The 27,984-nt window shown below is 42.6% G+C and overlaps 1 protein-coding gene and 1 long non-coding RNA gene across 2 annotated transcripts; one reads left to right on the top strand and one right to left on the bottom strand.

Annotated features, from left to right (window-relative positions):
• Positions 1-97: 97 nt before the first annotated feature.
• STOM (stomatin) lies at positions 98-27,984 on the bottom strand. The gene is made up of 7 exons (XM_067743456.1): positions 27,830-27,984; positions 14,763-14,866; positions 13,746-13,818; positions 12,638-12,720; positions 9,233-9,436; positions 8,120-8,254; positions 98-2,167 (listed from the first exon to the last, which is right to left on the bottom strand). The coding sequence occupies exons 1-7, from the start codon at positions 27,888-27,890 to the stop codon at positions 1,973-1,975; spliced, it is 855 nt and encodes a 284-aa protein (XP_067599557.1). The 5' UTR covers positions 27,891-27,984; the 3' UTR covers positions 98-1,972.
• On the top strand, positions 2,097-2,595 carry LOC137227492 (uncharacterized). Its single transcript, XR_010944868.1, has 2 exons — positions 2,097-2,235; positions 2,415-2,595. It is a non-coding gene; the product is annotated as an uncharacterized lncRNA (long non-coding RNA).

Below are 27,984 nucleotides of genomic sequence, written 5' to 3'. Positions count from 1 at the left end.
GGAGGAACTGATGTGCCGCTTCTGAAAAACGAAATCCACATACACGAAATGCAGGCAGAACGAGACTCACCCAAAGAAAACTCTCACCCAAAGAAAATGAGTAAAAGTGCAGTTTATTAGGTACAGCATTGGAAAGGGAGGCCACCTGGAAAAAACTCTCGTACTAACACTGTCATCCTAGAGCTCCTTCTATGCCTCCTCACTCCCAGGCAATTTAATTCCAACCTTTTGGACTATGAATCCACAAGGCAGAAGAGCGAAGGTTGTTTGGTATCTGGAGATAGACTCAAGGAACAGAAAGCACTGAACCTCTAAGTCTGACAAGAGATTTTCAGCCAGGATATGTGGTTGTCTCCTGGTCCTCAGTGGTCGAGGGTGAGCCACCTCACGAAAGAGACAAAATCATTATTTAAAAATTCAAAATATAAATGCAGCTTGAGTTCCAAGCCAGAATGCTCTGTATATTGTATATCTAATGAACTCTACCAGGCACCTGGATCCACGGTGGTTCAAGGTTTTGTAAAATAACCTTAGAAATGGGCTGTCAGGAGGGGACTCTCGTAGGCTGGGATTTGACAGAGTGACCCAGCTAAGGACAGATATGAAGGGCAGCTTTGGGTAAGGAAGCTGCTATTCTTAGACTTTTCTAGGTGAACTCAGAGCTTCAAAGAGGAAGTGGTACAAATGTCACCAGGCGGCTTTCCAGACCAATAGAAGAATGCCAGGCTACTTGGCTTCACAGGCATTTGTGAAACGGAAGATGCTTCTTAATATTACAGCAGTGGTGGTTCAGAAGGGCTGACCACTTCCTCCTTCAGCATCACCGTATACGACAGAAAAAAAAAAAATCACCAGGGAAATAAAAAGGATCTATACCTATATAGATATGCTAAGCTTGAGAGCATCTTCCCAAGCTCCTGGGATATCGTGTGCCCGAGAGACTATGAATTCCTTCTACTACTTAATGAATGGCAACCAAGATAGCTCACAGTGTACACGAGTCGATAGCATGCAGACAGGAAAATATAATGGTTTTCTGAAGATATATTTTTTTAAAGTATTAGTCCCTTAAGCTATTCAAATGGGTATATAAACAATGGCTTATAGAACTTAGAGAAAATTTTATTTAAAAAAATCAAAACTGTTTAGAACCTGATATATGAAAATAGGCAAAAGTGAGAAAAAAAAAGCACTTTTGTGACAAGTATTTAGCTGGTTTGAAAGACCACAGAGGAATCATTTACTCATAAAGGGGCTCAGAGAAGTTAAAAAAACAAACCACCCATGTTATTTTAAAAGGACGTCTACAGCAATGGATTTAGAAGTCTTTCAAGGGTTAGGGTCATCATTTTCCTTGGTCTTCCCCTTTTTCTCCAGTGCTAACAGGTACTGGCAAGGACACGTCTACCCTTAAGTAAGGATTACTTTGCAGCATCGGGGGTGTGGGTGGGGCAGTTTGAGTTTAGAAGGTAAACTGATGTTAGGGAAATTTCCTTAGCTGAGACTCCCCGGAAGTAAGGCACATGTGGCCCAGAGAAGCTGGTTGTAGCCCGAGGTCACTGTTCTCTGCAAAACATTTGTCCAGCCAGGGTGTCAGGTTGGGATGATAGTCTGCCTTCCTCCTTTTGGCCTGGCTGCTGACAGAGGGCACAGAATGACTCAATGAGATTCGAAAGAAGATTTAACCTATCGCATAACAATCTAAAAATACGAACTTTGAAGTATTTTAGAGTGAGAGATAATCTTACATAAATCATCACTCTCACGTACTATTTACAAGCTAACAACCTTCATCTGTGGCTAGCTAGGAGCACTACACGTTCTAAGAACATCACACTCAACATATGGAAAAAGGAAGGGAGGGAAGAAAGTCAAGGTTCCCACCCTATTCCCTCCTATGGGTTAGAGGCTGGTTTGGTCCCCACTTCATCCTTAGGAGGGAAGAGCTCATCTCTGCATCGGCCTACATGGCTCACTGTTTTGCCCCCATGATGCCTTGCAGCATATCTATGGGCAGAGGGAAGACGATTGTCGAGTTTTTCTCAGCAGCAATGGTGGTCAGTGTCTGAAGGTACCGGAGCTGAAGGGCAGCAGGAGATTCGGTGATGACCATGGAGGCTTCTTTCAGAGCCCTGGATGCATTCATTTCTCCCTCAGCGGCAATGACCTACAGAACAGTGGCAAGGAGAAGTCAAACCAGAGAACACGGGCGGGTGTTGAGCAGTTCAAACCAGGGTACGTCTAGCTCAGGTGGTACACAGAGCCTTCCTGAGGGTCAGCCAGAATAATTCTAAGGAAATCAATTTCCAGACTCAGTTCCTGTATGTTCTTTTTCCTGTAACTGATTTGCGTGAATATGTGCCTGAGGGCAAGACATTCTCTTTTACTATTTATTGCCTTTCTCCCATTTCTAGGGCACCAAACAAGGGGACAATTCAGAATAGTGTGTAGGGGCTGAGAAAGTGAATGACCCCAGTGACTATACAAAGCCTTTTGCAAGTCAGATGGATTTCCAATGCTTTGATTTCAAAGAAAGGGAAGAGGACCTTATTGTACTGCAAGCGGATGGATAATTAAAAGTATTTTTTGATGAAAGATCACTGTAGGATTTTTTAGCACGTAAATTCAGAGGGAGTGCTAAGAATTGTATAAAGTTACTTAAAAAAAACCTTCCAATTCCATCTACTTATTTATATAAATAAGGTTTCTTACTCCTTATACCTGTAAAAATGAAAAGTAGAATTGATGCTGAATATTGTCTTATTCTAGCAATAAGTAACAACCATCTACAAAGACATGGATTCATTCCTCATTCATCTCATTGAGACCCTTGCTTGTAGTCAGAGAAATTTTAAAAATATTTTAACTTATATACTAAATGTGTTCCAGAAGGGTGAGAAAATAATTCAGGACAAAATACATTATATTAGGAAAAGACTCTGTGGGGGAGGTGGAATGGAAATAAAATTTCAAGGAGAAAAAGAAAAAATGAAAAATTCCTAATTGCTAAAAGAACTTATTCTTTCATCATTCTATAAAACAGAGGATGAAATCATTACGTTATCGAAATTTCACTGGATACATTTAAAAGAATGATGTTAACAGTTTCATTTCAAAATGTCAATTTTTAAAACATGCCAGGACTTATATGCTTGACAAGTATATACATTCAAAATGAAAAATTTTACATGTCTATTTAAGATGTGAGATGGGACGTAGAGTTTTTCTAAGTTCTTTGAGGGGTTACATGAGCAAAAAGTTTGAAGATCACTGGAGTGGTGGGGACGGCAGGGGCGATGGAGTCTGGATGGTCTTAAGCTCAAATCGCAAACCTAACCCTTCCTAGCTGAGTGTCCTCAGAAAGCTTACAGTAAGTCCCCCACAAACGAACGAGTTCCACTCTGAGAGCACGTTCGTAAGTCCAATTTGTTCGTAAGTCCAACAAAGTTAGCCTAGGTACCCAACTAACACAATTGGCTACATACCGCTGCTTCTACACTTGCTTCCAGACATCCTGGGCTTGAAATAAAGATACTGTACTACTGTACTCTATGCAGTACTGTAACGTACACAAAAGCACAACCACTTGGAGAGGATGCACGCACACGACAACGTAACCCAGACACGTGCACTAACTTATGTTGACTGGACACGCACTAACGCACGTTTGCATCTTTGAAAGTTCGCAACTGGAAGGTACGTAACTTGAAGGTTCGTATGTAGGGGACTTACTGTATTTAACATTCTGAGTCTCAGTTTCTTATTCTTAAAATGGGATAGCACCTACCTCGTGGGACCATTGTGAGGAAGACAGAGAAAGTCTATTATATGTTGAGTGTATCAACGGAGGCTAATTGTGTAGGAAGGGCAAGCGCCAAGTCAAGACCTAATTTTTGGATCCACTTATACCCTAGTTCCTAAAAGATTCAGAAGTCAAATCAAGGCAGTTACTTCTAATTCGTAATCCTAGGAGAAGAGGTGTAAACACACCATAATCCTCAAGGCTAAAAGGGTAGTTAGGCTGTTCTCACAGGGATCTCAAAATATTAATGGCTCTTAACACTGCTGTGAATATCAGAATTGAAAGCAATAGTCTTATGACCAGTACAATTTCATTGACGTATACAGTAAACGTTGGGGGGCCCCCAGGTGTAAAGCCCTGTGAGGGGCTAGGGATAGAGGCGGACTCCCCTGCCTCCCTCAGCTCCTGGCCAAGTAGGGGAGACAGACTGGAAGCAGATCATTTCATTCCAGTGTGACAAATGCTGACAGAGACGCATGTACAAATGCCGGCACTGAAAGGAAAGCAATTTTTGCAGAAGGTGAAGTGGTGAGGTTACAGAAGAAGCTGAACATTACAGGACGAAAGCCTTGCTGTCTGGATTAAGATGAGAAAGAATATTTCAGACAGAACACATGAAAAGGTACTGAGGTGTAAAAAAGCTGGTGTATTCCAGGATCCTGTAAGGGGATGAGCACTATGGGGAAGAAGGAAAGGTAGGGGATGAATGAGGCAAGGTTGGAAGGTGGGGGGTGAACGGGGCAGAGGGGAAGGTGGGAGACGAATGGGACAAGGTGGGAAGGTGGGGGGTGGGAATGGGGCCGGGTAGGAAGGGCAGCACAAGCTCGGGTGTTTGTCTTCACCCCGGAGGCGATGGGAACCCTCATCAGATCTAGTTTGAGCAAACACTCCGACAGATGTCTGAGCATCAGTAAGAGAAAAGACCGAGAGGGGGAGCTTTCAGAGTGATTTGGTGCCAGTCACCGGCAGTGGGGATGGAGGAGGAAACAGACTGGGGCGCTGCTCAGGAGGGAGACTCAACAGTGTGGGGCAGACTGGGACGGGACCAGAGGGGCACAGAGGCTGAGTCCAGGTTCCTGGATTGCGGTGCATTCGGTGAGACAGGGGATACTTACTGGGAGATGGAACCCAGATTAGAGGATAAAAACCTAAATTTATCAAGGCAAACCATGATGCCCTACTAGATGTGTGAGAAGGGGCCAGTGCCAGCTATACTGAAAGGGACTCCGGGAACTGTCCTCCCAGGCAAACACTGGAGAGAACGCACAAGCCGACCCTACCACGAGAATGGCAGGCTCTGATTTTCTTTCCACGTCATCTCAGATGCCCAGTTAGGTCCTTTTTTCTGTCTGGACGTGGACCAACTGCAAAGATAGCTCATCTCCCACTACCAATCAATATACCATCTCTTGGCTGGGAAGCCAGACCCACCCGGCTGTCTCACATTTTGTTAATAGAAAAGCTGCTCTGAGTGAGCTGCCCAAGAGGTGAACACGATACCACAGGCTGTGTCTAATACAGGCCAAGCGGGCACTGCGGGTAGGATGTTAGGAAGCAACGCAAGCTACCCATGGGTGTGTGCACCTTCTGCAAAAAGTGCAGTAGTCCCCTGTCAATCTGCACTTCATCTTTACAGACCGTCGTGTCGAAAGCTGGCATTTTCAGGTACGTGGGCCGTCCTGCTGTCTCCTCCTGTGGCCTAGGGGGGCTGCTCTGAGGGAAGCGCCAAGAAAGGTGACCTGCATTCTTGCACCCCACCCTCTCAATTATTAGATGAGTAACCCCAGAGATAGGAGCCTGAAAGCACATGCCAGGCACTCTTCTGAGAACCGTGAAAAAGGAAATAAGGGAGAATTTGTAAGCACGGAAGACATTCCATTTCCAGTCATTAAGAGTTGGTCTGAAAACTTTAAGAAGAGGTCCCCCTAACGTATCATAACACGTTCAGGATAATCTGTCCTCTTTCGTGACCTTTCTTCTCACAATTACGCTTGTGAGCACTTACACGTTCATCTCTTTGCTGTGCGGTGCACCTTCGTATGAACCACATGTTTATTTACCCATCCAGCTAGCAATGGATATGTGGGTAGTTGCCAGTCGGGGGTAATTACAAATTGCTGCTGGAGCACTGGAGTGAACACTCCAGCATGTGCCCTTTGGTACACAAACATGTGCACTCCTCGCAGATACAGACAGACAGACAGTTCTGCAGAGCGGCTGTACCGATCTATATTCTCACCAACAAAACCTCCTCCCTCGCCCACACTTGGATCTTTTGTTTCCTTTTTTCTTTTTTTAAGCCGTTCTGGTGGATGGTTAGCGTGGCATCTGCTTGTGACTTGCATTTGTGTTTCCCTGACGGCCAATTAACTTGAGGAATTTTTCTCTGAAGTCTCTTCATCTATAGACTCTCCCACCCTTTTCCTCTGCAATTTATTTGTTGAAGAAATGGTGACCCCTATTTCCCTGAGAACTTGAGTGCAGGGCCTTATGGCTGTTGCGGGGTCACTGTACCTTATGGAAGGATGAGACTCATGGTGATTCTGCGTGTTAACCGCAACCTTAAAGACAGCCTCACCCAAGTGAGAGCACAGTAATTCAGAATTCTAACCAGCTTCCTTTATCTCTTCTTATTGTTAGAAAGGGAAGTCAGGAGTTCTCTTTCTTAACTGGTGAGAATGCTGGTAGAAGAGGCTCGGTCCGTCCTGGAAAGTCCCAGAAGAGGCAGTGGGGAGCAGAAGAAATTCTAATCTCCATGGTCACTAATCAACTGTGTGCTTTTCAGGGAAACACATAACTTTTCTGGGCTTTGACGTTTTCATCTAAAGTGTGAGATGGCAAATAAGTTTCATGTTTAGGGCCAATTCCAAGCAGTTGCAGGCTGTCGCCTGGAGTGTTTCAGCACTGTTCTAAGGTCAAGTCAAGCTCAGGGGAAAACGGTGCTGTGGTTAATTACTGGCCTGGGAGCCTGAGGGTGGAGTGGCAGCCTCTGGGCCAGGTACTTGTCACCTTCAGAAGATAATCCCTAAGGACCCTTCAGGCTCCGATACTCTACGTATTCTATGTATGATAAATTCTATTATTCAATATGGTTTGGAAATGGGGCTTTTGGTTAATGACATATTCTAGGTAAAAGCGATTCCTAATCTTCCAAATAACTGAATTATAGTGGGGCATATTTAATATCATTAGCACAAATGTAATTTAATCTTCTAAATAAAATATGATGGTTTGGAGAGAAAGTACTTGAGGGTGTTGTAGTGTTATCACAAGCATCAATGAACACATCAGGCAAATCTAAAAATCCTGGTCAGTAGAAAATTCTGGATGCAGTGTGTCAAATGAACTACTATTCTATTTGGTGCTGGCTAAAAAATTATAGTGACCAATCCGTAGCTTACAGGGCATCCTAACAGAAGGGCAGGGTTCTGTGGTTAGCCAATTATCACCAGTTACTACTGTTTTCTAATGGCAACAAATTGGTTCGCTCCTGGTATCCTGGGAGATCTGTCACATCCACAGCAACCACTCCTATGAAAACTATCCCTCTTCCTCCACCCATTCATAGGTAAGGGGCCGTGGGACCTTATTAGGATCTTTGAGTGAAGTTGGACTGAAAAGAATCACTCTGCTGTGAATTTGGAATCGGGGCTGGTGTGTCTCCTTCAGCGTTCAACTGGGGAGACGTGCACCTGGGACGTGCACTTGGGAGTCAGACGTGCACTTGTGACCTCGGGAGAGGCCACAAACAGAAAGAGAAGTGAAAAAAAGAGAAGAGGAGAGAAAGGAAGCGGAAATAGTAAGAAGAAAGAAGAACCTGGGAAAAGACAGAGAATGAAACAGAAGACAAAAATAAGGAAGGAATGAATGGTAAGCAAACTGATGCAATTGCCCATCTGCTCTGAAGTCAGAACTGTTAATGTGTCCTTAATAGGGGACTGGGAGAATAATGTATGGGATGTGCAGTTAGAACGAGGTAGATCTCTGTGTACTGCTATTCCCAGGAGATACTGTTGAGTGAGAAAAGCAAGGTGAAGAACAGTTATGTATTGTATGATCCCACTTTTGTAAACCAAACAAGCCAGTAGACTAACAACCTAGTCAAATAAACCCCAAATGGAAATCTTCCAGTATGTACACTAAGCTGTTAAGAGTGCTGGCCTCTGGGGGAAATGTAAAGTGACGGGGAGAGCCTTCATCTTCACTACTTCAGGATCGTTTCAATTTTTTACAACAAACACGTTTTACTTTGTGTAATTAAAAAAGAAAACTCAACAGGAAAAACAAACGGGCTACAAAAAAAAAAAAAAAGGTTACCTTGGCTCGGGCCTCCCGGGATGCCTCTGCTTCAGCAGCCATGGCTCTCTGGAGCTGCACAGGGAGCTTCACATCCTTAATTTCCACACGTTCCACCTTTATTCCCCAGTCATCAGTGGCATCATCCAGAGTAGTCTGTTAGGAAGAGAGAAGGAAGCTAGAAATGTTCAGCCCCCACCCTGTGGCCTAAGGTAGCTCTGTTCATTGGGATTTGGAGCGGGAAAGGCACTGGTTGAGGGTTGCAGAGAGATCAGTTATCCATGCAGGCAGGGAGGCTGAAGTGGGGGGCTGGGTTACTGGGGAGCGGATCCTGATTCCGTTACTAATAAGCTAACGTGGGCTGGCAAACTTTTTCTAAAAGGGTCATATAGTGATTGTTTATTTTCAGTCTCTGTTGCAACTAACCCTACCCTTGTAGGTCAAAAGCAGCCATGGGTAGTACATTAAACAATGGGTGTGGCTGTATTCCAATAAAACTTCACTTATAAAAACAGGTGGCCAGCAGACTCCTGAGCCAATGTGACTCTGTGTGAGCCACGTTATTTCTTTGGGCTTCAGTATCCTCCCTTTACAACGGTAGGAATGAAATCATTCTATTCTATTTCATATGGTTGTTGTGGGCATCAAGTAAGACCAGAGATGTCACACACAGTGAAGTCTATACAAATAATAACAGTTCAGATTTATAGTACTTGATCTTTTCTGAACAAGTCAGGTTTGATTCGTCATCTGTTACGTAAGCAAGACTGGAAAGCGTAAGAGTTGCAAAGGCAGTCACGGGACTCGCACAGAATATGGCTTTAACTACACCTGCGCTACCTTGCAGAACGGCCTCTGAACTATTATGCTAAAGAAAAAGGTTAACACTAATTCTGGGAGAAAAAAATACACACTGGAGGGAATTAAAAAACAATGCACACATCGGAGTGTTATTAACCCAGGAGCTAATTATGTGAAAGAAATCCCCTTCCATCAAGTTTGGTAAAACTTTTCTACAAAGAAAAAAAGGCCGGTGATTCCCCAACTTGACTTGATGAAAAGTTCTCAAATACCCATTGACCCTTTGCTTTATTTTCCAACTTCTGTGAGATGCAGCACTGGTGCACTCCTCACCTGCATGTTGTGTGCAATTTCTTCCCTGTCGGAGAGGATCTGGGAAAGGTTCTTGGTGCCCAGGACATTCCTCAGAGTCGTTTGTGCCAAAAGACGGGTTGCTGAGTCAGCGTTGGTGATGTTCGCCACAGCTAGGGTAGCGTTCTGAACGCGGTAGTAGACCACGCCGTCCACACTAATTGTCACTGAATCCTTAGTGAGGATCTACAACACAAAGGAAGCAATTTTACAACTGTCAACCACCTCTTTCTTTAATAAAACCGTAAGGAATGGTATGTGACAGAACACCTTACAACACTAGCTCATCGTCTTTAGTAAGTGCTGTTGACTAAATGTTTGTGTTCCCCCAAAATCCATGTTGAAACCCAATCCCCAATGTGTTGGTGTGTGGAGGTGGGCCTTTGGGAGGTGATTGGGTCATGAGAGTGAACCCCTCGTGAATGGGATCCGTGCCCTTAGAAAAGAGGCCCCAGAGAGATCCCTCCCCCTTCTACCATGTGAGGACACAATGAAAAGACAGTGGAAGCAGGCCCGCATCAGACACCGAAGCTGCTGGTGCCTTGATCTCGGACTCCTCAGACTCCGGAACTGTAAGCAATACACTTCTGTTGCTTATAAGCCACATAGTCTATGGTGGTTTGTTACAGAAGCCCCAAGGGACTAAGAGAGCAAAGCATTAGAATGTTAACTATGTCTACAAAATTTTAACAAAGTACATTCATTTATTTATTAATTCCATTCCTTCATTCGATCACTTAACAAATACTGAGACTTAGTAGCGGTTAGCAGCAGGCACTGTGCTATGTTCCAGGGATAAAGGTATGAAAAAACTTGGTTCCCACTTTCAAAGAGGTTGACGAATCAAGGGAAGCTCTAAGGGACTAAGGATGGACAGTTTTAGGTGGCAGAGGTGATACATGAACTAAGCCTTGAAAAAGGAAATAAACATTTTCTGAGGATAGAGGGAAAGAGTATTCAGGGCAGAGAGAATAATGTGTGAAAGGAACAGAGGTACCAGGGAGCCGAGGTTTGATGAACTGTAAGTAGCAGAGTGTTACTAGAACAAAAAGTGAACGGAACTGTTTTCGTAGGGTGAGGTCAAGGTGGAAGTATATTTACAGCAGGCTACGTGGAAATGCTCAACAGGACACAATGAATCAGTGCTTCCTATCACATCCAAGGGCAAAGTCCTTGGTTTGGTGTAAAGCCCTTTGACATCTGCCCTCTGGCTTCATTCCTCCCCACTCCTGCTCACACTCTATGCTAGATGACATGCAGGTCCCCACGTGCACCATGTTCCATGCCCCAGGCCTTTCTGCAGATGGCCCTCTCCTTGCATGTCCTCCCTTCCCTCTCCCCCACGGCTTCAGGCTGGAGTGTCCTTACTCATCATTTAAGTCACAGCTCAAGTGTCCTCTTCTCTATGGAACTTCCCCGATTCACTCGGCAGAGTTAAACACGCTTTCCTTTGCCCCTTCACTGCAGTGACACGATTTATCTACATCATCACTTCTCTGTTAGACTATGAATGTCCTGAGGGAAGTTTGTCTTTGTATCTCTAGCACTGGCAGAGCACTTGACACACAGCAGGTAGTCAGTAGACAAGAGATGAACGGGACTGAAACGTGGTCCCAGGAATACAGTGAGGGATGAAGAGTGGGAGTGAGAGAGTCAGGAGACCCCAACTATAGTTTCAGCTCTGCCGGCACCTCCCTCGGTGACCTCCAGCAAGGCCTTTAGACTGACTTAGCGATTCCTCATTTGTGAGATGGGGCTAATAATACGGCCCAAGTCTATGCAAATTTCTCTGAAGGTCAAAGAAGAAGATGTTTGGAAACGAAGCCCTTTTGCGAGTGTAGAGAGCTATGTACGTGGAAAGTAATAAAAACAATGATAGTACATAGCAGTTTAGTTCTGCAAGGCATCAAAGCAGTAATCCTTTTTTTTTAGTAACCTAGAAATACTTCTAACCTGGAAGAGAAGTGGGGGATCTGTAAATAGATACACAGTATATTACCGTCTTGTGTGAAAATTAATCTTTTCCTACGATGCGATGGGAAAAGGGGTATCGTTTCTAAATGAGCTCTTGCCACTGTGACTCGCCACAGCTGGAGCTTTGTGAAGTTGCATCCTCGCTATCTACTGATTATTGTGGGCGGAGTGTTTATCTCCCGTCGCAGTAAGTTCACAGGGGATCAGAAAAAGGACTGCTTGCCAAGTTCCAATCCGCTCTGTGTTTAGAAAGCAGCTGGAAGGCAGAAGCTCACCGTGACCCTGCCAGACGCCTGCCATGTTTACAGAGGAAAGTGCCAGGAGAATTCCCCGCTGCCCTGAACGGGGCTCCTAAGGGCCAATCTTCCACGCAGAGAATACAGCAATGCTCTCAGTCTTGCTCTTGGGGGTGAAAATGATTTCCGGTTTCACCCGGTATGTGTGGATTATGAAGTCTGACCTCCCTAACTACTTGGCTCAGCGCCAGCAGGGAAATGCCTGAGCTGGTTTCTGGATTTTGTGACAAGGCTCCACCACTCTGCTGAGTACCTGGCCTGTGGCCAGAAAACACTGGCCGTTTTCTTCTGTCCCTCCCGTCATCATGTTTTTAGGCCTTCTATCTGCGACGGTTATTACAACTCCTTAGACACGAGTGCCAGGATGGCCATCACCGCGTCAAGGGCCAGGACGGACCTGCTGTAGGATGCACTTAGCATGGAGCTGTGGGGAAAGCACTGCACAGGGAATCCGAAGAGCTGCCTTTGAATCCTGGCTCCACCACTGTAGTTTGGAGGAATTCCTCTGTCTCACTGCAACCATCTACTTTCTGGGTTCTGCTGTGCGTTTCAATGGTGATTTGTGGAGCAATTTGAAAAAGCCTGAAATAATTACTAATATAAAACATGATATGCTTATCTAAAGTACCAAAGGGGCAGTTTCTAATTCTTTGGCTTCTAACCAATTTATTTAGAATACAGTCAAGAACCGTAAGAAGAATATCGTATCAGAAACCCAGAGAGGAGAAGTGTGGTAGTAAAAATGATGACAACGGTGATGACAGTAATATTATACTTACATTAACATGACAGTACGTTTTGTAATAATAGTAACGACAAGCACTTTCATAGCACTTACTACCTATCAGCCTCTGCTCTAAGCACTTTACATAGAGTATCTCATTTATTCCTCACAAGAACCATATAAAGTAGGTCCTGTTATTATAACCTCTATTTTATAGATGAGGAAACGGAGGCACAGAGAAGTTAAAGAACTTGCTCAAGGTCACACAGCCAGAAAATGGTGAGGGCAGACAGCCTCTAAAGCCGTGCTCTGACTACTGTCCCCTGCTGCCTCTCAACGCCAGGCCCCTTCCCCGGTGACAGCTCAGTTACTCACAGCAAAAGACAACCTTACCTCCTGAGGAGGAATATCAAATGAAATAGTTCTCATGTCCACTTTGATGAAGCTGTCAGTGCACGGCAGAATAAAAAACAAACCTGCAACAGAGACATACACGAGATTAGAGAGAGACACCAGCACCTGACCAGCTCACCGCACCATTCAGTTCTAACAGAATCAACCTGATAAACCGAAAGAAAGCAGTTCACCTCAGTGAATGAGCCAGAAGCCAGGAATGTCATCCTTGACGCCCGCTCTTTCTTCCCACATCTAACTGTCCCCACAAGACCTGTGGATTGCATCTCCTTACTTCACTGTTACTGTCGCCCATTTGTTTTCCCTTAGACCAACGCAATCACTTCCCAAGTCATCTTTCTAATCCTTCTAGTTTCTCTCCTATGAACCAACACAAACCCCTGAACAAGCCGTACAAGGTCCTGCACGACCTTGACCCCGCTTACCTCTTCACCCACTACGCTCTCCTCCTGTCCTGCACTCTGGCTGGGCCGCCTGCAGTTCCCTGAGCCTACAATGCTCTCCTCTGCATTGCTCTGCACATATTCTGTGCTGGGAACACCTCTCCCCTGCCTCACACCCTTTCCTGGCAAGATGTCACCTCCAGAAAGCATCCACTAGTTGGGGTCATCACTCTTCTCTGGGTTTCCACAGCCATCTGTGACTGTTTGACCATAATACTTATCACGTGGGATTGTAACTACCTGTTTCCTTGTTGGTGTCCCACCTCCAGGCAGTAAGATCCTTGAGGGCAGGGACTGTGTTTTCATCTCCCTTGAATTCCCAGAGCCTGGAACTCAGTGGGAGCTTAATCGAAGTTTGCCAAAAATAATGACTGAAAGCATTTATTTCAGTAGGGACTCTCACGCTCTAATTTCGATAGCTGTGGCTATTCTTGGCCTAAGATAAACTTATCAACTCAAGTAGGAAAGGGAGGGGAGAGGCAGGAAGGAAAGGGTAATTTCTGGTAGGCAGCACTGCTATTGTTGCACAACTTCTGCTATGAGAACTCTCTTCTGAGTCAACAGAGACCCTCATAAGGGAAATCACATCAGTAAAAGGACGAATCTCGTTCTCCAGGCAAACAGTTCAGAATCCTAGTACTGACCAGGTCCTTTGGCGCCTCCTTGTAAGATGCGACCCAGTCTAAAGATGATGGCTCTTTCATATTCTTTTATGATCTAGATTAAAAGCACAAATAATAATTTAACATGAGGAGTACAAGTATTTATATGCATAGCTTTCAAAATACATATTTCTGCTCCAAACAAGTGAGATGCCTCTATTTTCTTTTCTTCTCTATAATCCAGATAATAGCTATAGGTAACATGGTTAATGTTTAATCATCCCTGCCAAAATAACCAAGTTATTTACTTTTATTATGGATCATAAAAGCAATAGATACTCCTTGTATAAAATCTGGAAAGTATAGAAGAGTATACAGAAGCAAATCCACGCTCCTCAGCTGTTAACATTATTATCCAGTTACTCATGCATTGTCAATACAGGAAAAAAAGCGCTAAAGTCCTCATAGCTTGTCTTCTGATTCCTTAAATTATAATAGTAACATAATCTGAAAATGCTTAGAGCATATTTTCTCTTTTTAGGAATATGAAGATGATAGTCATTTATCACAGTATTAATAACTTTATAGACATTATTAACGTTATTAATGTATTACTAACACATGCCAGGTGTTGTGATAAGTACGTAATTCATTTAATCCTCACAACAGCCCTATAAAGCAGGTGTTGCTATTTCCTCACATTATACATGGCAAAGGTCACACAGTAAATAATGGCATCAGCAGTCACACCTCAGCATCCTGACTCTGGAGGACTTGTTCTCACAGGACTACCCCACATCCCTGACTCCAGAAAATTTTAGATGGTGATCCCTACTTTAATCGTCAGGAGGGGCTGACTGGGCAGTGGCTGAAAAGAAGTCTTAAGATTCCATGATAATTGGTGACTAGAGTTAAGAATTATAGGCCAGTATGGTCTCTCTCTCTCTCACACACACACACACACACACACACACACAAACACACACACACACACACACACAGTGGGCTTATGTACTTAGGAGTTGACCCCTTACCAGATGTTGATGAAATATTCTTTACCTTTATGCACATCCATATTGACAATGGGAAAGTTAAAACTGTGAACAAGAATGATATGGCCACCAAAATCCATCCACAAGGTCCCAGGCCTGCACTGGGGCTATCTGTGAAAACCAAAAACATACAGCTCTTATCACTGTTCTTAGCATGGTCCCCCCATCATCTTCATCCTTGCTATTCACTGAACACCAGCTGTTTACATGTATTTTCCCATCGAATCCTCATAAAAACCTTGAAGTGCAGGTGCTACTTTCCCTAATTTTTATTATGCAGTGAAGTGATAAAAGTAAGAGCCAATCCCAACTACCAAGAAGGTTACAGTTTAGCGGGCAAGACAGACAAACAGATCATTATACTACTAAGTGCAGATACAGTGTCCGTTCAGCATATTTTGAAAACACAGAATAGGGGTAACTCACACCACACCGCTGGGATGGAGGTGAAAGTAGGGTGGGGTGGGGTGGGTAGGCAATGGTGATGGTTGTCAGAGGGGCTTCTTGCAGGATGTAATGGTTAAGGAAAATACCAACGAAAAGGGGAAGGAGGGCAAAGTGAATTGAAGCCGAGGGTACAGCACAATTAAAGGTGAAAATCATATGATACACGCATATAAGCTCATTTAGGTCCTCTTTTTAAAAAGGCCACCTGTAAAATATCTCACTGGGTATATGCACAATGTATCATCCACATTGGTTCTGATTTCTTACTATGATGAACAACGCTATAACGAACATCTTTGTACATAGCTTCCCTCTCACATTTCTAATAGTTTCCCTTTTCTGTAACATGGAATCGTTTTTTTCCTTCTTTTTTTTTTTTTGGCTGCGCCATGAGGCTTGTGGGATCTTAGTGCCCCGACCAGGGATTGAATCCACACCCTTGGCAGTGAAAGCGTGGAGTCCTAACCACTGAACCGCCAGGGAATTCCCTGAAGTAGCTTTTGTCTGATCACAAAGATAATACATGCCCCACTGCAGAAAAATTTAGAAAAGTATAAGAAGGGAAAAATCATTCAATTCAGAGATGATAAATATTCTTCCAGACTCTTTCTATGTGCATGCATTTTTCGAAGTAAATAAATAAAATTTGTCACCTATGTTTCTCCCCTCTAGATAGTGTTCTTTCACCTTCTTTTTTAGCCTGTCGCTATGCATTTGTGCTTCTTCTGTTTTAGTTTTAATTTTTTATCAGTTAAACTTGCATAAAGTTAAAAAAGTCAAACAGTTCCACGAGTACAAGAGGGCAGTCCCCTGCTCACCTCTTGCAATTTCTTCTACTCAAGGCAACCGCTCTTTCGGCTGAATATTGTCGTATTTAACCCCCCTGTTTCTAAATAATACACTGGTTTGGTTATTTGTTGCTTTTTTCAGTGTTGAGCTTTATCTGTTGACTTTCTACCCCTCCCCCCCAAATAAATATACCCATCCTTGGAATTGCATCATAATTTTGGTTAGATCAATATCAAATTTTATATTTCATGAATATGCAAATGCCATTCAGAGCTAAGCCACGTAGTGAAGCACAATTCGTTTTCTTTTCCTGTACAACTTTTTTTTTTTCTGGAGTCAATGTCTGTCTTTTTCCCCTTTGCTTAGTTTTCAATGTACTTATTGATCCAACCCCAAACGCTTCATCAATCGTCTACACCTCCTTTCAGCAGGCTCAGGTATTCTACCAATTTCACCTTCCAAAGAAGAGTCTTGGAGTCATGTCTGGACCTATTCATGTTCCTGGTGCAGCAACCATCCCTCCGATCGCCTTTCACTGTCATCCTGGGAAACTGCCTTCCCTTCCTAGGTTGTGTTTCCCACTCTCTGTGTCCAATGTCTTCCTCGTTTTTAGTTTGTTTTTCCTTTCTGTGGGGGACAGAGGGACTGAACAGGCCGAGGGATAGATCGCTTTTCTTATCAACCACAGAAGGCATCTGCTGTCTTTCCAGGAGCTGTTTTAATAATGGGAGGGAGGGAGGTGGTCAGAGGGGAAGAGGTAGGCCAGGCATGGGTTACTACTCAGATCCGGAGGGGCGAAGACAGCAGCAAGATGGGGCTTTGAATAAATAGGAGGCCAAGAAAGAAGCAGAGTGACGGCTGGGAGCACGAAGAAAAGACACACGTGGGTATCCAGGTCAAGTGCTCTAAAACATAAGATGAAAAACCAGAAATACACGAGTACTTTGGTTATACACGACTTTGTAGTTTTCCGATCCTGTGTCATAGTGTCAGGTTAACATCCTAATGCGTACTTAAGTAAAAGTGAGCTAAGTTAATCCTGGAGGCTTCTAAGTTATCATTTTGAGGGGTACGGACATGTTCAGTGAGAGAATACTCCAAGCAACGCCACTTCTCCACAGGTGGAGGAGCCTATCAGGTGCTGTCATAACGGATACGAATCACAGCAGCCTTTTTAGACAGTTTGTTATACTTCATGCACTGTAATAAATTACTTTAGACACGTATCTCATTTACTCCTTACAAAGCCCTGGGAAGTTAGGTGTTTTTAATTCCACCGTACAAATGAAGTAACTGAAGCAACATCTTTCCCAAGGTCACAAAATGGAGGACTTGGGATTCAAACACAGGTCTTCTCACTCCAAAGGCCACGTTCTAAATCAATTCACTCTTTGACCCTTTGCCTCTGAATTAAAAAAAAAAAAAAAAAATCCTTATTAAAGAAGTTGTTGTGTTTGGAGCACTTCCTCAAGACAGAATCCAAGTTGGGAAAGCATGGTAGGAGTTCCAGGAATGAATCTGATATTCTTACAGAGGAAGCCCCCTTAATTCCAGCTGTGCCTATTTATAGCAAGAGACAGTCTCAAGGCTCATTGCCAGGCTCAGGTCTAGGTTTCCAAAATGAAAGGAATTCCAAACAAGGAAGAGATGGGCCACAAATACTTATCTGACAGCATTTGGTGCTTTCTAAAATACTGCCCCAAGTCTCCCATATTCCAGGCAAAACTCTGTGTCCTGAACTGTAATAGATGATAAACTCCCTGAGGGCAGGGATGTTCCTTTTTTATTTTTATATTCTCAATGTCTAGCACAGTACCTTGCAGAGAGTGGATATAAAGTACTTAGCCAGTTTTCCAACTAGATATGTAATTTCTTGTGCATTTATATCCCTTATTAGATGAATTTCCTGAGAATAGGGAATGTTTAAGTTTCAACTTTCTGTGACTTCTTAGTTGTGCGATCTTTACTTCTCTGAACCTTTGTGTCCTTACTTGAAATAATCAGACTGGCCTTGCAGGACTGAGGCAGTGCTCAGTAAACACAGATGACAGTTTTCTGTCATTCTCCTATTTCACTCAAGTGTTCAATTTCCATGATGAAAAATGGGAAAATAGGTGGCTTTTACTCTTCTTGATAAAAGCCTCTGAAACTACTTAATTTTTCCCTCACTTCGTGCCTCCCTCCTGCCAGGCTAGGCCTGGACATTCAAAGACCTTCAAGAAGCTGATTAGTGAATCAAATTATTAAGTTATTGAATTATTATCTACATAAGGACAAACGGGAAAGTACAGCCCAGGTTTTTTGTGCTCAATTTCCACTATGTTGTTGAAAACCCCAGATGAGTATATGGGATTTGAACGCAAATCAAGAGGAAGAAGAAATTAAGTGGATTTTCTGAAAACTGGACTTGGTCTTTTTTTGCGGTACGCGGGCCTCTCACTGTTGTGGCCTCTCCCGTTGTGGCGCACAGGCTCTGGACGTGCAGGCTCAGCGGCCATGGCTCACGGGCCCAGCCGTTCCGCGGCATGTGGGATCTTCCCGGACTGGGGCACGAACCCGTATCCCCTGCATTGGCAGGCGGACTCTCAACCACTGCGCCACCAGGGAAGCCCTGTCTTTCACTTTTCAAATGCTCAGCTAGAAATAATCCGAGCGTACACACTGGAGAAATGGTGCTATTTCATAATATTCTAGTGCCTTTAAAATGAAACGATCCCATTCTCAACCCTGAAACTCTTCCCCACCTGGTTATAGCTTAAAAAGGTGCATACATCACATTCCTCAGAGAGGTGAGGCTTAAACTCCACCAGGCTGTAAACAAACTCTTAGTCATTTCCAGTCAGTACAGCCCAAAGAGGAAAAGAAATCTCAGTTACTCCCTCAAATTTTATGAAATTCATTTCCTTCAAGATTCCCACTTATTACCCTGAGGACTGAATCCTCCCTCCTACCTTTATGAGGTAAAAGACAAATAATGAACAATAGGTATTTCTGAGACATTTTGGTTGATATACTTGTTGATACTTGCTGGGTAGGAACAATCTTAAAGATTAGGGATCCCATGATACTTGGTTGTAAATACCACTTTGCCATGGTTTAGAGTACTTTTTTTTTTCTTTTACTACAAAACTCTTTCCTGAAAACCGTGGTAGAATAAAATTTTAACCAAAGCATGGTATTGAAAATGGATATAAGCCCATACATTAACATTTTTTAATTGAGCATTCAAATTGGGCTTACCTCCAGGAAACTAACGTAAATTTTTAAAAATATTACTTTTTTTTCTTATTTTAAAAGTAAAATACTGTCACTATAACATTTAAAATTACAGTTTAGAATAGAGGAAGAAAAATAATCTATACTTTTATATCTCTGGACGGTGATTATTTTCTGCCTTGCTATTGGACACACAATATATATGTGTCCTTTTTTTCAAAAATGAAATAATGGTATACATAATAATTTTAAATCTGTTTTCCCCCCTATATTGTGGACACTTTTTCATGTCAGGAAATACTCTTTATTATTAAAGGTTGAATAATATTCTATCGTTCCATATGATGAACATTTAGGTTGTGTCCAGTTTTCTCAATTAGAAACTCTTTTGCTTTGAATATACTTTCAGCAAAGTTTCCATACATCCTTATTGTGTAAACTAATTTTACTGAAAAGATGAAATTACACAATTCTTAAATTTCTCTTATTCTGGAGGTACATTTTATTAACACTAATAATCACCATTTATTAAATGCCTATCACACATCAGCCACAAGCTAACTCCATATATACATTATTTCTCATGTTTACAAAAATCTGTAAAGTAGGTATAACATATTCCTTCCAGAGTCCCAAAGTACTAAAGCAAAAGAATTTCTGGAAAGAGACAAAAGAAAACAAAACAAAACCATGAAACAAATGGAAAAAAACAAAAAACAAAACCAAGTTGTACAGTAATTTTTGTTGGGTTGGCTTCCAGACAGGCAGTAAAATATTCTTTTCAAGATTATAACAGGCATAATTTCAGAGTACTGCATATTGTTAATGATCCCATATCAGCTGATTTCCTTTACGGTTGATTGAATTTGGCACTACTAGAAATCATGTGAAATAATAAATTCCATTTACCATTGGGACTCTATTCTAAAGTTCAAAAGATACGGGATTTCTTCTTCAAGCAAAGGCCAGAAACATACCTTCACGCAGTATGTGAAAATCTGACTGAGTCATACACATTACTACACAAAGAAAAGGTAAGCCAAAGAATTATTGAAATACCAACATTTAAAGCACAATCTTTTCCTTCCTCTTTCCCAGTATACAGATGAAATGCTTCATGTTGTAAATTGCCAAAAACGTTGTTGTTTGGGTGGGGAAAAGATAGCATGGCTAAGAATTTAGTCTCAAAAACACGTTATCTGGTTCTAATAGCAACTTTTAAGGGGCAATAGTAGGTCGAAACGAAAGGTCTTGGCATTTTTTGAGTTTTTCTTACAAGCATATATATTCAGCATACAAGTGTTCTTTTTGGCCACAACTACTCCTCATTGGAGATTCCATGTCAAGGTGTGGTAAACTTTTCCTGTAAAGGGCCACAGAATAAACACTTAAGGCTTTACAGGCCAGAAAGTCGGTCTCAACCACTGAATACTCTGCAAAAGCAGTCACAGACTATACATATATGAATGAACACAGCTGTGTTCCAGGAAAATGTAATTTATGAACACTAAAATCTGAGTTCCATATAAGTTTCAAATCTTCCTCTTTTTTAAAAAAATGTATAAATATAATAAAAACTATTCTTAGCTTGTGCGGCATACAAAGCAAGCAGTCGGCCAGATTTGGTCCACAGGCCATACGACTCATTCTAGTTCTATCTCATATAGTCATCTATTTGAGGAGGAGGACATTGTGAGTTAAAGAAGACATCTGATCTTTCTTCTGGCATTTCAAGTAAGGGTACAGTTCCCAGATTCCTAGTTTCTCTTCCCTTTGTTTTGAAACAAGGTCTTTAAAAGACCTGATAAATAAGAATTCAAGGCGGAAACAGGCAAAAGGGCAGATAAAATATTTTATTTGAATATAAATACATCTTCAATTAATCAAAATTTTACTATAACTGAGTTTTTCAAATGACTGGGATTTTAGGAGAAAGACAGAAAAGGGAAGGAAACGATAGAAGAAAAGGCAAATAAGAGAAATGGAAAAAAGGAGTTAAGAGAAGAGAGACAACAAAAGTGAAGGCAGCATCCTGTAGAGAGAAAGATTCAAACAGGTAGAGGGGAGAAAAGCAGAGTTTAGCACATAGTAGGGTGTCAATAAACAGATGTTGAAAAAATGATGCTGTTTACTTGGCAACTGCAACTTGCAGTTCATTGGGCAGAGGTTTTGAAAGCAAACAAGCACACACTATAACCCATCTTTCAAAAGACTATTTTAATTAGGCATGGTTTACAGTTCTTCAAATGCCCTTATCCTTAAACCTCTAGGGAAGAAATTATGCTCTGGACTGGAGTGGCTACAGGCCAGATGGTATCAAGTTAAGAACCATGACTGAAGACCATAATTTTTCTGCCCTATTATAAACCTGTAGATACTAGACTAAAAGAACTAGTACTGATGAAGCATTATGTGACTTGAATTACAAAACTCAAAATGTGTTTACCATGAGACAGTAAGGAGAGGAAATGGACTAGTCCTTTTAAGAAAGATTTTCAATAAAAGTTGAAATAAAGGGAATGCTGTGCTTAGCTCAAGAAGAATCAGGAGGGCTTCTCTGGTGGCACAGTGGTTAAGAATCCACCTGCCAATGCAGGGGACATGGGTTCGAGCCCTGGTCTGGGAAGATCCCACATGCTGCGGAGCAACTAAGCCTGCGAGCCACAACTGCTGAGCCAGCGTGCCACAACTACTGAAGCCCACGCGCCTAGAGCCTGTGCTCTGCAACAAGAGAAGCCACCGCAATGAGAAGCCTTCGCACCGCAACAAAGAGCAGCCCCCGCTCGCCACAACTATAGAAAGCCCACGTGCAGCAATGAAGACCCAATGCTGCCAAAAATAAATAAATAAATTTATTTTTTTAAAAAAAAGAAGAATCAGGAAATTAAATAAATATTTTATTTCCCAAGCATCTTGAGGATTTTCTGTAGCTTTCCTTCATTCAAATATTTCTAGCCATAAAACAGGAGGAAAAAATAGGTGAGACTATCATCAATGATTTTAAATTTGAACCCCTGAGTCTTTAATAGGGTCCCCTCTCCTAACCTATAGCACTTCACCCTCTCTAAACACTACTTATCATACTTGTAATTATCTTATTCAGTGTCTTCTTCATGAGATTTTGGTCTTGTTAAAATAGTACAGCATAAGGCTTCAGAGTTGGCTCTGCCACTTATTAGCTGTGTGATCTTTGGCAAGTGTCTTGGCTCTCTGTGCTTCACTCTAACCATCTAAGAAGAGGGCTAATAAGAGTACCCCCTCAAGGGTCAGTGTGAAGAGTTAAGTGAGCTATCATGGAAGACACCCAGTGCATAACAGATGCTTGAACAACATTTGTTAAGTAAACAGCTGTTGAATGAATTGAGTGATTCTGCTAGTTTTTGTTTGTTTTGCTTTGTTTTTGGCCGTGCCATGCGGCTTGTGGGATCCTAGTTCCCTGACCAGGGATTGAACCTGGGCCCTTGCCAGTGAAAGCGCAGAGTCCCAACCACTGGACCACCAGGGAATTCCCAGATACTGCTGTTTTCTGGGGAGGGGAAGAAAAGGCTGAGTATTACAGAAGATAAATGGAAATTACATGTCTGCATACAGGATCCCAGAATACAGTTCATCAATTGTTGGTGGTGAGCATGCTGTATGGTAGGTAGATAGAAACAGAAATACAATGTTGTATTCATGAAACTTATAAACCAATGTTACTTAAAAAAAAAAAAAAGAATACAGTTCAGAATCGTCCTCTGTCCCAAAGCAGTGGTCATAATGCTTTCCCCAAATGTTTTCTTTCCTTTTCTCTTTTTAAAATCAGCCCTTTTCACCTGTGAGGTGAGAGAATTCAGGAAGGTAGAAGGATGGGCTGAATATGACCCATGTCTGGAAAGATAAAAATAGTTATGTTCAGAAAAACTGGAGAGAAAAACAATTTCATAATGTTATTAAGTTAATTAAATTTAGGCTAGGCCTGAAATATACTAAACAGAACAAAACCCCCTCTGCTTCTTCAGTTTTGTTTTTTTTTCCAGCTCTTTTACTTGGATATCTTAAAAGTAACTATAATTAGGTTTTTCTCATAAAAGTCTTTGGAGGGCAACATCATTTTCATTAAATAATGGGAAACAGAAGCATAAGGAAACTAGATCATGAGGTTTCCAATTCTTCAACTGAGGCTGAGTAGCTAAACAGTGGCTAAGAGCTTGGAGTTTTGGTGCCAGATTTCCATTCTACCACTAAATTTTCTCATTAGTAAAATGAGGGACGAGAACAGTCATTATCTTACAGGAGAAAATACGTAAAATGTTTGACACTTAGGAAGCATTCAATAAATAGTAGCCATTATTATTATCAGAACCTTAAGGTCATTACTGATACAGTTTATAGGAATAAACTTTGTATTAAGTGAATTGCCTTCTGGGACCTGAACACCATAGAGAAAATATCGACTAACAACCTGCTTGGGGACTCTGTCTTTGGAGGAGAAACAGACCACATTTGGGGAGGTAAGTTGGAGTCCCGAAGTTTCCTGGACCGTCTTTTATACAACTTTTTGTGCATAAATTTTAATTTCCTGTATAATTACTAGGCTTCCCAAACAGTCATTGTTAACCTTTTTATTCTTTGTTTTCCCCATTAAATAATATCTTAATAATTTACACTTTAAAGTTTCAAAAGTACATTCATATAAATTTTCTCATTTGATACTTAAAACCTTGGGAGCTAGATACCACAGTAAGATTAAGCCCAACATGAAGACGAGGAATTGACTCTGGAGACTGAGACTTCCCAAAGTGATGCTACTGAGGTCTCAATTCAGATCTTCAAATTGGAGATTCCACTCTCATTTCGCTATCCTATACCATCCTACCATCAGTGCATATCCACAACTAGGTAAGGCTGGTATCTAATCTTCATTGTCTGATATTTTAGGACAGACACATTATTGCTCGTATCTTCAAGGCTAATCTAGAGTATAGAGGCTCAGAGTATAGACAAAGGTTCAAAAAGAATGGAGGAACGATTTGTGTGTCAACAGGCAACTGACACACACTTCCTTCTTTCTACTGTGACCTCTAACTGCTCTTTCCACACTTCCGTAAGTAAGAGGAGATTCCTTAAGTACAGTATATTATCGTAACAATTATAATCCCTTTATTGATAATATAAACCCAGACAGTCTATCTGTATGAGGAACATGTCCACACCCTAAAATCAATAGTTTGGGTTGTAACAAACTTAATAAAAATAAACTGTAAACAGAAAAACATCTCCACCAACGTAAGCCAAACATTTAACAACTTGATCTACTCTATGGGTGTCTTTATCTCCCTGCTTCCTTTTACTTTCAACAAATATTTTTGCAAATCTACTATGCACTTGACCCTGAACTTATTACAGTGATGAAGGACACAATCACTGCTTTCAGAAGCTCTCCTGGTCTAACAAAGGTGATTATAATTGATATTTATAATCTGTGCAATAAACATCATGACAGAGGTAGGCACAAGATGCCAGGCAGACACAGAGGAGAGGTGCTCATTTCTTCTGGTTACAGTAATTTTCAGGAAAACGTTTTCCCACATCTTCTTAAAAAACAGACTTTGAATCCAATCTTTATCACTTTATCAACATTAAAAATTTTTTTCTTCAAAGCTGACCAGGTGATCAGTGACTCTGTCTTTTACAGTGTACAAGTTACACCATCAGGTGGAACCAATGACCTATTTAATTATAAAAAATTATATAAATGCCAACTTTTGTAGACGTGGTTGTCACTTGAGTTAATCTATGACCATTGATGGTTTAACTCAGATTAATTATTAAATAAATTACAAAGTTCTCCCCAATCTGGTCGGCTGTAACAACTGAAATAAACAAATCAGTCCCTTGATTCTGCTTATTTTCAGGCGTTCTTCCGAAGGGATTTATTCTGTTGACATGGCTCTTAATTATAACCATACATTTCTTTGCAATCCACCTGCATTATTTCATTAGAAAGCAAATGCACTGGCTTTAAGAAAAACTAGTCTTGCCCTAGGTTTGGTCATATTTATGTTCCTAAGACTAATTATCAGCAAAATCCTAAAGGGGCAGTTTGGACTTTTATATTCCACTGCTTCTCTCAGAAGCAGCCCTCTGGAGCTGTCTAGCCAGGGGGTCTTGATTGAAGCCAGGTTCCTTTGGGCTTTATTTACTGTCTCTCACCTTCAGTGAAGTACTGATGTTTGACAAGTTCCTCCTTTTGGGTATGCAATTTGGAAGCAGCTCTAGGATAGGTAAAATGATTTGGAAAATCAGCCCAAGTTTGAACCTCCTTCACAGGTGTGGGTGATTTTTCCACTCTGAGCCTCCGTTTTCTTGCTGTAAAGTGGTAGATAATGACACTCTCCTTGTGGAGCTGCTAGAGGATTGCATTCGATAATGCTTTCAAAGCATTTAGGCTGTATTTGGCATATGGCAAGCACTCGATAAATTCTATTTAATAAATTCTAGTAGTGGTTTTCCTACCAGTGTCAGGTCTCTAAGGCGTACATTTTTAGAAAGGTGACAGCGGGACTTCCCTGGTGGCACAGTGGATAAGAATCCGCCTGCCAATGCAGGGGACATGGGTTCGAGTCCTGGTCCAGGAAGATCCCACATGCCGCGGAGCAGCTAAGCCAGTGAGCCACAACTACTGAGTCTGAGCTCTAGAGCCCGCGAGCCACAACTACTGAGCCCGCATGCCACGAGCCCGTGCTCCGCAACAAGAGAAGCCACTGCAACGAGAAGCCCGTGCACTGCAATGAAGAGTAGCCCCCGCTCGCCGCAACTAGAGAAAGCTCGCGCGCAGCAACGAAGACCCAACACAGCCAAAAATAAATTAAAAAAAAAAAAAAAAGGTGACAGCGACCAAGCAAAATTTTGTTTGTATATATAATTTTCAGAGGAAAGGGTGCACAGTTTTAAATAGATTTTTAAAAGACTTCTGTCTAAAAAGTAGTGTAGAACCAACAAAGAGTTTAGGCGTGAAAGCTGTTCTGTGACCATGAAAGACAACTAACATTAAGTACAAAGATCATGTTTATTCCCAAAGAACTTCTACAGATTTCCCACTGCAGTTTCACCAAACTTCTAACATTGTCCTCACAGTCCTTTAGTTTCCCACCAGGACATCAGGGTACAGATGAAAGGATCCTGCCTACCTTCCTTTCTAGGAAGAGACAACTGACTATCAAAGAGGCCGGACTGCACAATTTTTATACCGGCAGGTTTTAGAATCAGTCAAACCCAGATTTCAAATATGACTCCATTACTTATAAACTGTGTGACTTTAAAGTAATTTAACTTCTCTGAGTATCAGTTTCTTCAAGTACATCCTCTCTGTCACACTCCTGATTTGGGAAAATAACTGTCCAAGGTACAGAAAAGAGGTAATAAGATTTCTGTAATTCTTTTGATGTTCCTGGGGAGGAACTAAAGACAAAGATTGCTGGGGAAAGGAAAAGGGGACATATGGGATCGGTGGACAAGGCTGGCATTACAAATAATCAGAATAAATGAGTCCAGTATAGTGTTCTTTGTGGGGTGATGGAAAAGCCCACCCAGTCCCCTGAACTTCTTTCACTATGTCATTCTGTCTGAAATTCCATCCTTAGAAATAATTCCTTTGGATCACTAAGAGCCCCGGGGAGGCAACCAGTACTCCCAAGTGGTTTATCGCCTCTCTTTATGAATCCCTCCTCCCCCGCAAGGATAGCCAATAAAGGTTCTAGGTGATAGCCCTCTCAAGGGTACTAGTCACAGGGCAACAAATTGAGTCACTCACACAATTTCTGCCTCAAGACTGGGAAGGCCCTGGTAGGGTGGGGAACTTACAGTTCCTTGTGAGGGACAAAAGTCCGGAAGGCGAGGTTTCTAGAACAAAGGAAGTGGATGGGGCAGAATGGGGCAGAAAGTGAAGCTGGAAAGAGATACAGGAAGGATGCTAAAAAGAGACTTCCTTCTTTTCTTCCGCAAATGTGTCGGGAACATGTGGCGAAACTACACAGGTCGGTCTTGCGGCTTAATAGGAAATTGGCAGGGGTGGGGGGTAGGAGTTCTTTCTAGTTCGGGAGGACGGCGGCGCACTCTGGGGGTGGGCGAGGTTTGGGTAAAGGAGCTGGCCTCCGATGGGGCGGGAAGGAAGGGGGAGTGGGGCGAAGACGCAGGCTCCCGGGTGTGGCGTGCAGGTCTGGGCCCGGCTCCACCACTCGCTGGCCGCCAGTTACTCAGGCACGTCCTCGTCCGCGTGCATGCCACGAGATAATGAGCGGAAAGCGCTGGCACAGGGCCTGGCATCTGGCAGCCGCTGGATAACGCGAGCCCCTGCTCTGGCTGTGGGCACTGGAGACGCGCCCTCTGTTGCAGGGTCCATAGTGTGCCGGGCACTGGGCTTGCACTCAGCACCCTAACATCCCTAAACCTGACCCCCAGCCCGCGAAGTAGGGCTCGTCATTCTCAGCGTACGAGTGGGGAAACCGCGGTTTTGAGCAGCGGTTGCTCGGCTAAGAAACATCCGAGACCTTCCTGGGACCTTTGGGCTAAGGCTCGTTCTCGAGAAGGTTAAGGGGCGGCGGGTGACCCCAAGGGCCTCGCCAGGGGCACAGGGCTCACCCGTGAAGGAGTCGGGAAGCCGCCGGGCTTGGGCTTCCGCTGATGGCCGCTTGTCAGACATGATGCCCGAACCGGAGTCGCTACTCTCAGGTCGCCGTAGCCAGGGCCGGAGCAGGAGCGGCGAGAAATGCCCGGAGGCGACCCAGGAGCCCGAC

Source organism: Pseudorca crassidens, chromosome 7 (genome assembly GCF_039906515.1).
Source record: "Pseudorca crassidens isolate mPseCra1 chromosome 7, mPseCra1.hap1, whole genome shotgun sequence".
NCBI lineage: Eukaryota > Metazoa > Chordata > Mammalia > Artiodactyla > Delphinidae > Pseudorca > Pseudorca crassidens.
The sequence above is the reverse complement of the archived record's forward strand: the minus strand, read 5'-3'. Positions and strand labels throughout refer to the sequence as shown.

What these genes read in the sequence shown, in the direction of transcription:
- STOM (XM_067743456.1), bottom strand. Translation starts at nt 27,890, where the DNA reads ATGTCTGACAAGCGGCCATCAGCGGAAGCCCAAGCCCGGCGGCTTCCC. An exon ending in GCTTCCCGACTCCTTCACGG is followed by an intron (nt 14,867 to 27,829) that starts GTGAGCCCTGTG and finishes TGGTTTTCACAG; the next exon opens with ATAGCCCCAGTGCAGGCCTG. An exon ending in CAATATGGATGTGCATAAAG is followed by an intron (nt 13,819 to 14,762) that starts GTAAAGAATATT and finishes CTTTTAATCTAG; the next exon opens with ATCATAAAAGAATATGAAAG.